This window comes from Panulirus ornatus, chromosome 20, assembly GCF_036320965.1.
Source record: "Panulirus ornatus isolate Po-2019 chromosome 20, ASM3632096v1, whole genome shotgun sequence".
In the NCBI taxonomy this organism is placed as follows: Eukaryota; Metazoa; Arthropoda; class Malacostraca; order Decapoda; family Palinuridae; genus Panulirus; species Panulirus ornatus.
This window is the reverse complement of record NC_092243.1, coordinates 50,141,387-50,158,066: the sequence shown is the minus strand read 5'-3', so window position 1 is coordinate 50,158,066 and position 16,680 is coordinate 50,141,387. Positions and strand designations below refer to the sequence as shown.

The 16,680-nt window shown below is 43.0% G+C and overlaps 1 protein-coding gene across 1 annotated transcript in view; it reads right to left on the bottom strand.

Moving 5' to 3' along the window:
• The window catches only part of LOC139755998 (uncharacterized), a 149,035-nt gene that overhangs the window by 107,134 nt on the left and 25,221 nt on the right, over positions 1–16,680 (bottom strand). The window contains 1 exon segment of the mRNA XM_071674922.1: positions 6,293–6,344. Coding sequence (XP_071531023.1) covers positions 6,293–6,344 — 52 coding nt within the window.

The following is a 16,680-nucleotide window of genomic DNA, read 5'->3' as shown; positions in this document are numbered from 1 at the left end:
TATAATAAAAAAAAAAATATTTTTTTTTTTTTTGCTCTGTCGCTGTCTCCCGCGTTTGCGAGGTAGCGCAAGGAAACAGACGAAAGAAATGGCCCAACCCACCCCCATACCCATGTATATACATACGTCCACACACGCAAATATACATATCTACACAGCTTTCCATGGTTTACCCCAGACGCCTCACATGCCTTGATTCAATCCACTGACAGCACGTCAACCCCGGTATACCACATCGCTCCAATTCACTCTATTCCTTGCTCTCCTTTCACCCTCCTGCATGTTCAGGCCCCGACCACACAAAATCTTTTTCACTCCATCTTTCCACCTCCAATTTGGTCTCCCTCTTCTCCTCATTCCCTCCAACTCCGACACATATATTCTCTTGGTCAATCTTTCCTCACTCATTCTCTCCATGTGCCCGAACCATTTCAAAACACCCTCTTCTGCTCTCTCAACCATGCTCTTTTTATTTCCACACATCTCTCTTACCCTTACGTTACTTACTCAATCAAACCACCTCACACCACATATTGTCCTCAAACATCTCATTTCCAGCACATCCATCCTCCCGCGCACAACTCTATCCATAGCCCACGTCTCGCAACCATACAACATTGTTGGAACCACTATTCCTTCAAACATACCCATTTTTGCTTTCCGAGATAATGTTCTCGACTTCCACACATTCTTCAAGGCTCCCAGAATTTTCGCCCCCTCCCCCACCCTATGATCCACTTCCGCTTCCATGGTTCCATCCGCTGCCAGATCCACTCCCAGATATCAAAAAACACTTTACTTCCTCCAGTTTTTCTCCATTCAAACTTACCTCCCAATTGACTTGACCCCCAACCCTACTGTACCTAACAACCTTGCTCTTATTCATATTTACTGTTAACTTTCTTCTTTCACACACTTTACCAAAGTGCCTTTACCAATATGCCTTCTCCAGAGCCATTTATGGATCTGGAGAAGGCATATGATAGAGTTGATAGAGATGCTCTGTGGAAGGTATTAAGAATATATGGTGTGTGAGGCAAGTTGTTAGAAGCAGTGAAAAGCTTTTATCGAGGATGTAAGGCATGTGTACGTGTAGGAAGGCAGGAAAGTGATTGGTTCTCAGTGAATGTAGGTTTGCAGCAGGGGTGTGTGATGTCTCCATGGTTGTTTAATTTGTTTATGGATGGGGTTGTTAGGGAGGTGAATGCAAGAGTTTTGGAAAGAGGGGCAAGTATGAAGTCTGTTGGGGATGAGAGAGCTTGGGAAGTGAGTCAGTTGTTGTTCGCTGATGATACAGCGCTGGTGGCTGATTCATGTGAGAAACTGCAGAAGCTGGTGACTGAGTTTGGTAAAGTGTGTGAAAGAAGAAAGTTAAGAGTAAATGTGAATAAGAGCAAGGTTATTAGGTACAGTAGGGTTGAGGGTCAAGTCAATTGGGAGGTAAGTTTGAATGGAGAAAAACTGGAGGAAGTAAAGTGTTTTAGATATCTGGGAGTGGATCTGGCAGCGGATGGAACCATGGAAGCGGAAGTGGATCATAGGGTGGGGGAGGGGGCAAAAATTCTGGGAGCCTTGAAGAATGTGTGGAAGTTGACAACATTATCTCGGAAAGCAAAAATGGGTATGTTTGAAGGAATAGTGATTCCAACAATGTTGTATGGTTGTGAGGCGTGGGCTATGGTTAGAGTTGTGCGCAGGAGGGTGGATGTGCTGGAAATGAGATGTTTGAGGACAATGTGTGGTGTGAGGTGGTTTGATCGAGTAAGTAACGTAAGGGTAAGAGAGATGTGTGGAAATAAAAAGAGTGTGGTTGAGAGAGCAGAAGAGGGTGTTTTGAAATGGTTTGGGCACATGGAGAGAATGAGTGAGGAAAGATTGACCAAGAGGATATATGTGTCGGAGGTGGAGGGAACGAGGAGAAGTGGGAGACCAAATTGGAGGTGGAAAGATGGAGTGAAAAAGATTCTGTGTGATCAGGGCCTGAACATGCAGGAGGGTGAAAGGAGGGCAAGGAATAGAGTGAATTGGATCGATGTGGTATACCGGGGTTGACATGCTGTCAGTGGGTTGAATCAGGGCATGTGAAGCGTCTGGGGTAAACCATGGAAAGCTGTGTAGGTATGTATATTTGCGTGTGTGGACGTATGTATATACATGTGTATGGGGGTGGGTTGGGCCATTTCTTTCGTCTGTTTCCTTGCGCTACCTCGCAAACGCGGGAGACAGCGACAAAGCCAAAAAAAAAAAATATATATATATATATATATATATATATATATATATATATATATATATATATATATATGAAAAATATGGGAGGGTATTGATTGAGAGGGTGAAGCCATGTACAGAGCACCAGATTGGGGAAGAGCAGTGTGGTTTCAGAAGCGGTAGAGGATGTGTGGATCAGGTGTTTGCTTTGAAGAATGTATGTGTGAAATACTTAGAAATGCAAATGGATCTGAATGTAGCATTTATGGATCTGGAGAAGGCATATGATAGAGTTGACAGAGATGCTCTGTAGAAGGTATTAAGAATATATGGTGTGGGAGGTAAGTTGTTAGAAGCACTGAAGTTTTTATCGAGGATGTAAGGCATGTGTACGAGTAGGTAGAGAGGAAAGTGATTGGTCCTCAATGAAGTTGGTTTGCGGCAAGGGTGCGTGATGTCTCCATGGGTGTTTAATTTGTTTATGGATGGAGTTGTTAGGGAGGAGAATGCAAGAGTTTTGGAAAGAGGGGCAAGTATGTAGTCTGTTGTGGATGAGAGAGCTTGGAAAGTGAGTCAGTCGTTGTTCGCTGATGATACAGCGCTGGTGACAGATTCATAAGAGAAACTGCAGAAGCTGGTGACTGAGTTTGGTAAAGTGTGTAAAAGAAGAAAGTTGAGAGTAAATGTGAACAAGAGCAAGGTTATTAGGTACAGTAGGGTTGGGGACAAGTCAATTGGGAGTTATGTTTGAATGGAGAAAAACTGGAGGAAGTAAAGTGTTTTAGATATCTGGGAGTGGATTTGGCAGCAGATGGAACCATGGAAGTGGAAGTGAATCATAGGGTGGGGGAGGGGGCAAAAGTTCTGGGAGCTTTGAAAAATGTGTGGAAGTATAGAACATTATCTTGGAAAGCAAAAATGGGTATATTTGAAGGAATAGTGGTTCCAACAATTTTATATGGTTGCGAGGCATGGGCTATATATAGAGTTGTGCAGAGGAGGGTGTATGTGCTGGAAATGAGATGTTTGAGGTGGTTTGATCGAGTAAGTAATGAAAGGTAAGAGAGATGTGTGGTAATAAAAAAGAGTGTAGCTGAGAGCAGAGGATGGTGTTTTGAAATGGTTTGGTCATATGGAGAGAATGAGTGAGGAAAGATTGACCAGGAGGATATATGTGTCACAGGTGGAGGGAACAAGAAGTGGGAGACCAAACTGGAGGTGGCAAGATGGGGTGAAAAAGATTTTGAGTGATCGGGGCCTGAACATGCAGGAAGGTGAAAGGCATGCAAGGAATAGAGTGAATTGGAACCATGTGGTATACCGGGGTCGATGTGCTATCAATGGATTGAACCAGGGCATGTGAAGCGTCTGGGGTAAACGATGGAAAGTTTTGCGGGGCCTGGATGTGGAAAGGGAGCTGTGGTTTCGGTGCATTATTACATGACAGCTAGAGACTGAGTGTGAACGAATGGGGCCTTTGTTGTCTTTTCCTAGCGCTACCTCGCACACATGCGGGGGAAGGGGGGTTGTCATGTCATGTTTGGCGGGGTGGCCACAGGAATGAATAAAGGGGAGACAGTATGAATTATGTATATATGTATATATGTATATGTCTGTGTGTGTGTGTGTATATATGTATACGTTGAGATGTATAGGTATGTATATGTGCGTGTGTGTATGTGTATGTATATACATGTGTATGTGGGTGGGTTGGGCCATTCTTTCGTCTGTTTCCTTGCGCTACCTCGCTAACACGGAAGACAGCAACAAAGTATAATAAATAAATAAATCTATAAATATATATATACAAGTACATCACCGATTTTCTGGCAGTCTTGATTCCAATGCCTTCCTGAATTAACCATTTGGCCAGACCAACCGTGGTCACAAAATAATAATTCATTAACACATCTCTAACCCACAAATAATATATCTCCCATGTGTCTAAAGTATGCCATAAACTGCTAGAAATCTAAAGTAAACAAATATTAAATGTTTGAGTACCCTAAGATGGTAAGTCTGTCCTTAAATTGTTTGAATCCTTTGGGGTCTTCTTCGTCCTCTGTTGTTAATTTTTCTTTGGTGTGCATCACCAGAATAATGCCGTTTGATCTGCATAATACATCTGCTCAGGACTGAGGTGCTCATCAGCCACAAGTTTTACAAATTTGTCCACATACTCGGCAGCTCTTTCGTGGTTTGCAGACTGCTTTTCTCAGCACAATTTATTCATGGAAATTCCATGACACTTCTTGAATCTTTATCTTTATGGAACAACTAAGCCTGGTCCATATCATCCTACCTGACAAGTCCACTTCATCACTCTGACGCTGTTGAAACCATTCCATCATCACTCAATTGTGCTCAGTACTCTAATCATCTTTCATAGTTTTTTAAACGTCATTTGCTTCCTGGAATTGCTGTCTGCATAAATTTCAATATTTTCTCCCTTTGCTTCTTTATATCATAAACAGTTGATGAACAATACTGTAGATGTCACACAGCTATGCACCGAAACACCACGGTCCACTTTTTTCAATAATTCTACTTTATCTTGGGGATCAATATGGACTGGTGTTTATGTTTGACAAAACCACTGACACTCTCATATGTCTTAGAAGCCATAGCTAGGGTTAAATCTAAGAAAAATAAGCTAAGAATCTCACAGTTTCTCGGTATCACCACCAAGTGCAGAGTAAAGAATGTACATAAGCACGCCCTACAAACAATGCCGTCTGTGGCTGCCCAGTAAATCAGTCTGGTGGCTGTGGTAATTTCAAGTTCCCTCATGTAATTTAGTTCAGACTAACGGAGGTACCGAACCATCAGTTGCGGGAAAATCGGTGGTATACCTGTATGATGTAGCACAAGGAAAAGAAAACAAAGGCCACATTTGTTCACAATCAGTCTCTAGCTGTCATGTGTAATGCACCAAAACCACAGCTCCTTTTCCATATCCAGGTCCTACAAAATTTTCCATGGTTTACCCCAGATGCTTCACATGCCCTGGTTCAATCCATTGACAAGACGTCAATCCAGATACATGCCTTTCACCTTCCTTTATGTTCAAGCCTCGATCACTTAAAATCTTTTTCACTCCATCTTTCCACCTCCAATTTGGTCTCCCACTTCTCCTCGTTCCCTCCACCTCTGACACATATATCCTTTGTCAATCTTTCCTCACTCATTCTCTCCATGAGACCAAACCATTTCAATACACCCTCTTCTGCTGTCTCAACCACACTCTTTTTATTACCAAACTTCTCTATTACCCTTTCATTACTTACTCGATCAAACCACCTCACACCACATAGTGTCCTCACACATTTCATTTCCAACATATCCACCCTCCTTCGCACAACCCTACCTATAGCCCATGCCTCGCAACCATATAACATTGTTGGAATACCTATTCCTTCAAACATACCCATTTTTGCTTTCCGAGAAAACATTCTTGCCTTCCACACATTCTTCAATGCTCCCAGAACCTTCGCCCCCTCCCCAACCCTGTGACTCAATTCCGCTTCCATGGTTCCATCCGCTGCCAAATCCACTCCCAGATATCTTAAACACTTCACTTCCTCCAATTTTTCTCCAGTCAAACTTACCTCACAATCATCTTGTCCCTCAACCCTACTAAACCTAATTACCTTGCTCTTATTCTCATTTACTCTTAACTTTCTTCTTTCAAACACTTTACCAAACTCAGTCACTAACTTCTGCAGATTCTCACCTGAATCAGCCACCAGTGCTGTAACATCAGTGAACAACTGATTCACTACCCAAGCCCTCTCATCCACAACAGACTGCATACTTGCTCCTCTCTCCAAAACTCATGCATTCACCTCCCTAACCACTCCATCCATAAACAAATTAAACAACCACAGAGACATCACACACCCCTGCCGCAAGTCAACATTCACTGGCACACATGCCTCACATCCTTGGTAAAAACTTTTCACTGCTTCTAGCAACTTACCTCCCACCATATACCCTTAATGCCTTCCACAAAGGTATTATATATATACATCAACATATACATAAGCATATACATATATAAACATGTACATTTCATACTCACTTCATCCATTCTCGGCGCCACCCCGCTCCAGAGGAAACAGCATCGCCACCCCCTGCAAAGAGCAAGGTAGCGCCAGGAAACAGACAAAAAGGTCACATTCGTTCACACTCAGTCTCAAGCTGTCATGTGTAATGCACCGAAACCAATGCTCCCTATCCATATCCATGCCCTGCTGACCTTTCCATGCTTTACCCTAGATGTTTCACATGCACTGGTCCAGTCCAATGACAGCAAGTCAACTCCAGTATAGCAAATCATTCCAATTCACTCTATTCCACGCACGCCTTTCACCCTGCATGTTCAGGCCCCGATTGCTCAAAATCGTTTCAATCCATCCTTCCACCTCCAATTTAGTCTCCTGCTTCTCCTTGTTCCCTCCTCCTCTGACAAATACATCCTCTTTGTCAACCTTTCCTCATTCATTCTCTCAATATGTCCAAACTATCTCAAAACACCCTGTTATGCTCTCAACCACACTCTTTCATTACCACACATCTTTCTTACCCTTTCATTACTCACTTGCTCAAACCACCTCATGTCACATATGTCCTCAAACATTTCATTTCCAACACATCCACCCTCCTCCATACAACCCTATCTATAGCCTATGCTTTGTTGGAACTAATATTCCTTCAAATATTTTGATTTTTGCTCTCTCAGATAACATTCTCTCTTTTCACACATTCTTCATTGCTTCCAGAACCTTTGCCCCATCCCCCCACCCTGTGACTCACTTCAGGAATGCTATTTCCAGTGTGGCAGGGTAGTGACAGGAATGGGTAAAGGCAAGCAAGTATGAATATGTACACGTGTGTATATATGTATATGTCTGTAAAGGGTAAAGGGGAAGAGTGGTTTGGGAATGTTTTGGGAGTAAAGTCAGGGGTTGGCGAGAGGACAAGAGCAAGGGAAGGAGTAGCACTACTCCTGAAACAGGAGTGGTGGGAGTATGTGATAGAGTGTAAGAAAGTAAACTCTAGATTGATATGGGTAAAACTGAGAGCAGATGGAGAGACATGGGTGATCACTGGTGCATATGCACCTGGTCATGAGAAGAAAGATCATGAGAGGCAAGTGTTTTGGGAGCAGCTGAGTGAGTGTATTAATAGTTTTGATGCACTAGACCAGGTTATAGGGATGGGTGATTTGAATTCAAAGGTGAGTAATGTGGCAATTGAGGGAATAACTGATGTACATGAGGTATTCAGTGTTGTAAATGGAAATGGTGAAGAGCTTGTAGATTTGTGTGCTGAAAAAGGACTGGTGATTGGGAATACCTGGTTTAAAAAGAGAGACATATGTAAGTATATGCGCAAAAGAGACTTTTGGATGTTAATGTGCTGAGAGGTGTAACTGGAGGGATGTCTGATCATTATCTTGTGGAGGCGAAGGTGAAGATCTGTAGAGGTTTTCAGAAAAGAAGAATGTTGGTGTGAAGAGAGTGGTGAGAGTAAGTGAGCTTGGGAAGAAGACTTGTGTGAGGAAGTACCATGAGAGACTGAGTGTAGAATGGAAAAAGGTGAGAGCAAAGGACGTAAGGGGAGTGGGGATGTATTTAGGGAAGCAGTGATGGCTTGCGCAAAAGATGCTTGTGGCATGGGAAGAGTGGGAGGTGGGCAGATTAGAAAGGGTAGTGAGTGGCAGGATGAAGAAGTGAGATTATCAGTGTCGGGGAGAAGAGAGAGGCATTTGGATGAGTTTTGCAGGGAAATAGTGAAAATGAGTGGGAGATGTATAAAGGAAAGAGGAAGGAGGTCAAGAGAAGGGTGCAAGAGATGAAAAAGAGGGCAAATGAGAGTTGGGGTGAGAGAGTATCATTAAAGGGGCTAATGGGGAGGTAATAACAAGTAGTGGTGATGTAAGAGGGAGATGGAGTGAGTATTTTGAAGGTCTGTTGAATGTGCTAGATGATAGAGTGGCAGACATAAGGTGTTCTGGTCGAGGTGGTGTGCGAAGTGAGAGGGTTAGGGAGAATGATTTGTGCAAGCCATCACTGCTTCCCTAAATACATCCCATTCCTCCCCCACTCCCTTTACATCCTTTGCTCTCACCTTTTTCCATTGTGCACTCAGTCTCTCCTGGTACTTCCTCACACAATAGTAATATTCATTTATTTACTAAACGTAACCGCTGTCTCCCACATTAGTGAGGAAGCGCAAGAAAACAGATGAGGAATGGCCCACCCACCCACATACACATGTATATACATAAACATCCACACATGCACATACACATACCTATACATTTCAATGTATACATACATATACATACACAGACCCAGATGCTTCACATGCCCTGGTTCAATCCACTGACAGCACGTCGACTCCAGTTACCACATTGTTCCAATTCACTCTATTTCTTGCACACCTTTCACCCTCCTGCATCTTCAGTCCCTGATAGCTCAAAATCTTTTTCATTCCATCCTTCCACCTCCAATTTGGTCTCCTGCTTCTCCTTCTTCCCTCCACCTCTGACACATATATCCTCTTTGTTAATCTTTCCTCACTCATTCTCTCCATGTGTCCAAACTATTTCAACACACCCTCTTCTGCTCTGTCAACCATACTCTTTTTATTACCACACATCTCTCTTACCCATACATTATTTACTCAATCAAACCCCCTCACACCACATATTGTCCTCAAACATTTCATTGCCAAAACATCCACCCTCCTCCACACAACCCTATTATAGCCCATGTGTTGGAACCATATGTTCTAAGAGGTCACAGTGGTGTGCATGATCTAGCACATGCATAAAACCACTAAAAAGAAAAAAATTAAAAATTATAAGTTCCTACATGTGCTTTTGTGTAATGTTCACATCATCAGGGCAAATACAAGAATGAGACAGAGGCAGAACAGTCAGCTGATACACAAGGAAAAGAGATGTAGCTAAGACGCCATTGGTGAACAAGCGTTACTGGGTCGTGAACTATGATAGCTCATGGTCACCCAATTCCTCACTCACGCATTGAGAGATTACAGATTAAGGACATTCTTGTAAAATTATTTACGTTACTAGTGAATAAAACCTTAGGTTGTGAGAATTATGAAAAAGACAACTAATGTGACCACGATAATATATTGAGTGTGTTAAAGTGAAAATGTGGGAGGAATTAACAAAAGACACTGAAATAATTGTCTTGGTAGTACAACAAATGGCATCCTACATTACACAGATGAGGGTCAATGAGTATTCAGCCACCAATGGAGACAGTTTGCCCAACCCAGGGGCCTAATATGAACTTCTACCAGGAATCCCAGAAACCCACATCTTGCTCTGTTACACGGGATGTCTTTATAAAACGTAGCAGGCTCGTCAACCTTTAAGGGTAACGAACCAATAATATGTCCATAAGAGCCACTGATAACTTCAATTCTAACTGGGCACCAGCAAGGGTCAAACAAGAGTGGGGATAGAACAACAGTATGGGCCATGTACCAACATGGGCCTCAAGAGAATCTTAGCAGTGTGTGGAGGGAAACAGTGAGCTGTACCAAGGATGTACGCTGTTCACACTGTGCTGCATATGAATAGTGCATGTACAGGCCGACTTGATCTGGGGAGTGTGGCCCATCACTTAGTAAGGACTGCCAGAAGCCTGGATCCCCATGCATGTAAAGACTGAATTGACCGCAGGGACGTGTAACTTTTACACCAGATACTACGTAGACCCACTAGTCAGTATTATGAAGTGCAGCAGGAATAGTGTACTGCTTGTTTTGATGTGTTTAAGTGCATTACCTAAATTTCCCTTACACTTGTGAATCAATGTTATAGTTATCATTAGCAGGTGTGTTAGGATACATGCCACATCATTTCTACAGCTGTTATTAGGATTATATATTAAAGGTAAAAATATTCATGGCCTTTCCTTCCTAAGCCTACAGGAAAGTGAGTGGTCACAGTAAGCTCAGCAGTCCACTGGCCTAGCTGGGTCATTAATGTTTGTAGGAGGGAGTTTTATTTAAAACATGGCTTATGGGCCCCCAAGGTTATCTTACTTGATCATCATCAATTATCAAGTAACTGTTCATCCATTTCTTATTTCTTTGTACCCCTACAATTGGTAGCAAAGCATGATTGCCGAGTAGACTAGCCGAGTAGACTAATCATGATCTGTAGGCTACAAAAAGATGGAGGTTTGAACAAGAATTACATTAGCCATTATCTGGGTGGCAACACCAGTAGTGATGATGGTCACCATGTGGGGTTTGGTGATGAGTGGAAGTGGTTGCAGGTGGAGTCAGCACTCCCTTCCACCCATGCGTTGAGACAAAGAGGCTTCGGTGGCAAGCTTAACACTGGGGGTGGTACAGGGTGGGGAGAAGGGGAGAGAAGCTGGCTGCCCACATTGTTTGCAAAAATGAAAACACTGGCCATGATAAGGTACGCTAAGGGTAGCTGTGAGTAAGGACAGGGTGATGGAGGTGTATTAGGGGGGAACAAGGGGAATAGAGATGGGGGAAGGTGGTAAGACAGGTGGAAGGATGAGAAGGGGGTAGTGAGTGACAGGAGTGTAGGACCCATTAGGTAGTAGGTCGCTGACAACAGCTGCTCAGGGTGGCACTACCATCCTGACTAAAGAGTGTTAAAGTGGTGCCTGGAACCATCTCACACTCTCCATGTCAGGATTGCTGATCTTACTTTCTGTTTCATCAAGATGGGACTACCGAGCAAGTCCTACCACCCTCTTCTTAGAAGCACCATATACCTACTCAAACCTTGCTTAATATTATAACTTTTTTTTCACGTAAGTACTCTTACCAATTCCTGTGACTCAAACATTTACAAGTATCATCGTAACAGAGTTGTCAAATCTATGGCTTCTAATCCCCGGCATCATGGGGGTGCTAAGCATCTCGGGGAATCTATCTCACTCTCCTGACAGTGAGAGCGAGGGCTCTGGTAATAACAGTACCGGCACCTCCCATGACTCTTCCCTCTTTGTTAGACCTTCCTAATTTTCTATTTGCTATACCAACATTCATGGTCTCTCTAGTAACATCTTCTCAGTTCAACACCAAAACTGTCTAGTACCTCGCCTAATATCTTACTTCTCTCTGAAACACAGAGGTTGAATGATGTTCTCTCTAATCCCCTTTTCATATACAACCATAACCTCCATTCAAAACTCCCATTCAAAGGTAGTGTTATGCTTTTTCCAACATCAACACACCTGTTGCATGCCTCAAGGACCTTGAGTCCCCAAACTCTACTGTCATGTGGCTCAAGGTCTGTCTCCCTACTACCAAACTTTTCCTCCATTTTGCTTATTGCCCTCCTAATTCTACAGACTTTGAATCCTTCTTTGACTAACTAAATTCCTGCCATGAGACAGTGGCATCCTTTCATCCGAAAGCCAAGATCTACCTCGGAGATTTCAATGTTCACCGTAGCGAATGGTTGAATTCCTCCCATATGGATGGTGGAGAGATTGAAGCCCTCACATTCTCCATTCTCAATGATTTATAGCACATTATCTCACACCCTACCTACACTCCTAACAGCTATGACCACTCTCCTAATATTCTGGATTTGTTTTTCACCTCTAGTCCATCCTGATGTAAATACACAATCTTGCCACTAATTGGTTAATCTGATCACACTCTCATAAATGTATCTATTCTAACAGCACCTCCCTCTCTAACAGCCTCTTCTAAGCATAAACATTGACACCTCAACAAAGCTGAGTGGAATAACTCACCTAACTTCTTTTCTGACTTTCCTTGGGTAAATTACTGTCTCTTATGTGGTGACATACCTGTCTCCACCAAACGCATACCAAAGTTTATTTTTGTGGGAATGGAAGCATTTATCTACTCTTCCTCTAAGATGACCTCTTCAACCAATCCGTTTCAACAATTCCTATTTTGAAGCAATTCAGGAAAGAGATAAAGGCATATTGGGCTTGAAAATACTCTCCTCCTCTGGATCTCATTCAGCTTTCATCACTGCCCACAATCACCACAAGCACATTGTCCATGAGGCAAAGCATTCTTTCATTCAAAGTATGTGTGATAACCTCTCCTCGTCATCCACTAATAGGTCTTTCTGGTCTTTAGCTAAGGGCATCTCAAACAACTTCTGTCACTCTACCTTTCCTTCATTTTTCAGTTTTGATGGTGCTATGGCTTTCTCTCCCACTGACAAAGCTACTCTCTTTGGTCCCCGTTTCTCCTCTAACTCCATCTTGGATGACTCTAACATTCCTTCACCCCCTGACACTCTTCTCATTAATCCTATGCCTCTTCCCATAATATTTTTTGGACTGTCCAAAAAGTGCTTCTTTCTCTGGAAACAAGCAAGGCTGATGGTCCTGATGGCATCCATCCCTGTGGACTGAAAGTGTGCCTCTGAACTTGCACCTGTGTTGCTCATCTGCTCCGTTTGTTTAAAAACCCAAACTTTTCCTTCTCCTTAGAAGCATGCATTGACACATCCCATCCCAAAGAAGGGTGACCATTCTGACACCTCTAACTACTGTCCTAGTGCTTTGACATCTACCATTTTCAAAGTCTTTGAATTCATCCTAAACTCCCATATCTTTAGACATCTTGACAATCACAGTCTTCTCTCTCACCACCAGTATGGCTTCTAGAAGGTGAGATCCACTGGAGATATTCTTTCCTATCTTACAAGAGTCTGGTCATCAACCCTGAAAGGTTTTGGTGAGTTATGTGTAGCTGCTAGATATATCTAAGGCTTCTGATATGGTGCGGCACAGGGTTTCATCTCTAAGCTCCCCTCTTTTGGCTTCCCTCTCTCACTTTGCTCCTTCATACCTAGCTTCCTCTCTGGCAGATCTATCTCTGTGGTTGTTGATGGATCAGCCTCCCCCATTTTCTCAGTCAACAACAGTGTTCCTTAAGGTTCTGTCCTGTCCCCTACACTTTTCCTTCTTTTTTTCAATGATTTCCTCTCCTCCACAAATAATCCAATGCACTCATATGCTGATGACTAAACACTGCATTCATCTACATCCTTCAATTCTGCTCCCTCTTCTCTCGCTTGATCTACATCTCATCTTGACACAGCATCCTCAATACACTCAAGACTTGGACAGGATATCTCAGTGGAGTACTCAAAATCCCGTCAAGTCTAATGCTTCCAAGACCCAATTTCTACCAATCTCTCTACTGAAAACTCCTCAAAACTCTCATTTCTCCTTTGATGATTCTGTAATTCCACCTCTTGAATCAATGAACACACTTGGTATTACTGTAAAATCCACTCTTTCTTGGAAATCCCACATTATGGGAATAGATAAGTCTGCCTCTAAGAAACTAGGTATCCTGCTTAGATGTCGAAACTTCTTTTTCTTCTGAAGTTACTCCGTTTATAAAGGATGGATTTGTCCTTGTATGGGGTACTGCTCACATTTGGGGTGGTTCTAGCTCTGCACCCTTACTTGACAGAGACGAGTCAAAAGCAGTCTGGCTTATAAACTGTCCCAGGCCACCTTCCATACTTGACCCCACTGCCCTACGCTGCAATGGTGATTCACTTTCCCTCTTCCATGGGTATCACTTTGGTTTTTGCTTCCAAGAGCTGGCTACTTGTGTGCCCATACCACTAGCTAGACCATGCAATACTTGGCAAGCTGCTGCATCACATGATAATTGCATGGCCACTGGCAACTAAAGGCTGGACCGTTTTGATACGTGCTTCTTTCCCTAAATGTCGAAGCTTTGGAACTTTCTACCTTCTTGTGTCTTTCCCAATAACTATGACCCAGCACATTTCAAAAGACAGGTTTTTCACTTCCTACAAAATTCGTAAATACTTTCCCTTGTCTTTTATTTTTTCCGTTCCATGATTCTCTATGTCTCAACTGATGCTCAGCCTTGACGTGGACTTTTATCCATGATTGGAGCCTTCAACATAAAAAAAAAAAAGTGGTGTGAGATGGGAATCACTTATGGCAGTTGGTGTTGCAGTGTTTTGCAGTAAATGGCTATAGAGATGGTCATTATGTCTAGATCTCTCAAAAAATGAGCCAGACATTTGTAGATGGGTCGCAGGTCTTGACAGGGTATAGCCACAACTTCAGCCAGGCAAGATGCAGAACAGGATGGAGGTACAGGTGATGTCAGGATGATGGGTAAGGAATGGTACATTCTTTTAGCCTGGAATTCCTTCAATGTGGGAAAGGAACAAGAGAGAGCACAGCTAGTGGTAAGGCAAAACTGCTGTGCTGGTGAACCTCAAAAAATGGCCCGGACAGTTGGGTAGTGTGGGCAAAGTTAAGGCAGTCAAGAGGGATAGTGAATCAGGGAATCATCAGGATAGAGGACAGAGGGCAGAAAAGCAGTCGCATGTGGAACTGTGACTTACTGTGTAAGAGGGGTCAGGTGTAACAGCACGGAACTGGCAGGGAGATAAGGAGCTCGTGTGTGTGTGTGTGTGTGTGTGTGTGTGTGTGTGTGTGTGTGTGTGTAAACATTAGGTCAATTCCAGAGAGGTCCTGTCACCAGGCTCATGAACTATGATAGATCATGGTCACCCAATGCTTCACTGATGCTTTGAGAGATTACCAATTAAGGATATTCTTGTAAAATTGTTTACAATATAAAACAGGGAGAATGGTTTAGTAAACAGAGAAGAGGTAGTGAAAGCTTTGCAGAAGATGAAAACCAGCAAGGCAGCGGGTTTGAATGGTACTGCAATGGAATTTATTAAAAAAGGGGGTGACTGTGTTGTTGACTGGATGGTGAGGATATTCAATATACGTATGGTTCATGGCAAAGTGCCTGAGGATTGGCAAATGCATGCATAGTGCCATTGTACAAAAGCAAAGGGGATAAAGGTGAGTGTTCAAATTACAGAGGTATAAGTTTGCTGAGTATTCCCGGGAAATCATATAAGAGGGTATTGATTGAGAGGGTAAAGGCATATACGGAGCATCAGATTAAAGAAGAGCAGAGTGGTTTCAGAAGTGGTAGAGGATGTGTGGATCAGGTGTTTGCTTTGAAGAATGTATGTGAGAAATACTTAAAAAAACAAATGGATTTGTATGTAGCATTCATGGATCTGGGAAAGGCATATGATAGAGTTGATAGAAATGCTTCGTGGAAGGTATTAAGAGTATATGGTGTGGGAAGTAAGTAGCTAGAAGCAGTGAAAAGTTTTTATCAAGGATGTAAGGCATGTGTACGAGTAGGAAGAGAGGAAAGTGACTGGTTCCAAGTGAATGTTGGTCTGTGGCAGGAGTGCATGATGTCTCCATGGTTGTTGAATCTGTTTATGGATGGGGTTGTTAGGGAGGTGAATGCAGGAGATAGGGGCAAGTATGCAGTCTGTTGTGGATGAAAGGGCTTGGGAAGTGAGTCAGTTGTTGTTCACTGATGATACAGCACTGGTGGCTGATTTAGTTGAAAAACTGCAGAAGCTGGTGACTGAGTTTGGTAAAGTGTGTGAGAGAAGAAAGCTGAGAGTAAATGTGAATAAGAGCAAGGTAATCAGGTTCAGTAGGGTTGAGGGACAAGTCAATTGGGAGGTAAGTTTGAATGGAGAAAAACTGGAAGAAGTGAAGTGTTTTAGGTATTTGGGAGTGGATTTCAATGCGGATGGAACCACAGAAGCAGAAGTGAGTCAAAGGGTCGGGGAGGGTGTGAAGGTTCTGGAAGCGGTGAAGAATGTGTGGAAGGTGAGAACATTATCTTGGCGAGCAAAAATGGGTTTGTTTGAAGGAACAGTGGTTCCAACAATGTTATATGGTTGTTTGGCATGGGCTATAGATAGGGTTGTGCAGAGGAGGCTGGATGTGCTGGAAAGGAGATGTCTGAGGACAATATGTGGTATGAGGTGGTTTGATCGAGTAAGGAATTACAGGGTAAGAGAGATGTGTGGTAATAAAAAGAGTGTGGTTGAAAGAGCAGAAGAGGGTGTTTTGAAATGGTTTGGTCACATGGAGAGAATGAGTGAGGAAAGATTGACAAAGAGGATATATGTGTCTGAGGTGGAGGGAACATGGAGAAGTGGGAGACCAAATTGGAGGTGGACGGATGAAGTGAAAAAGATTTTGAGCGATCGGGGCCTGAACATACAGGAGGGTGATAGGCATGCAAGGAATAGAGTGAACTGGAATGATGTGGTATACCGAGGTCAACATGCTGTCAATGGATTGAAACAGGACATGTGAAGCATCTGGGGTAAACCATGGAAAGTTTTGTGGGGCCTAAATGTGGAAAGGGAGCTGTGGTTTCAGTGCATTATACATGACAGCTAAAGACCGAGTGTGAATGAATGTGGCCTTTGTTGTCTTTCCCTAGTGCTACCTCACGCGCATGCAGGGGGAGGGGGGGTGTCAATTCATTTGTGGCAGGGTGGTGACAGGAATGAATAAAGGCAACAAATATGATTTATGTACATGTTTATATATG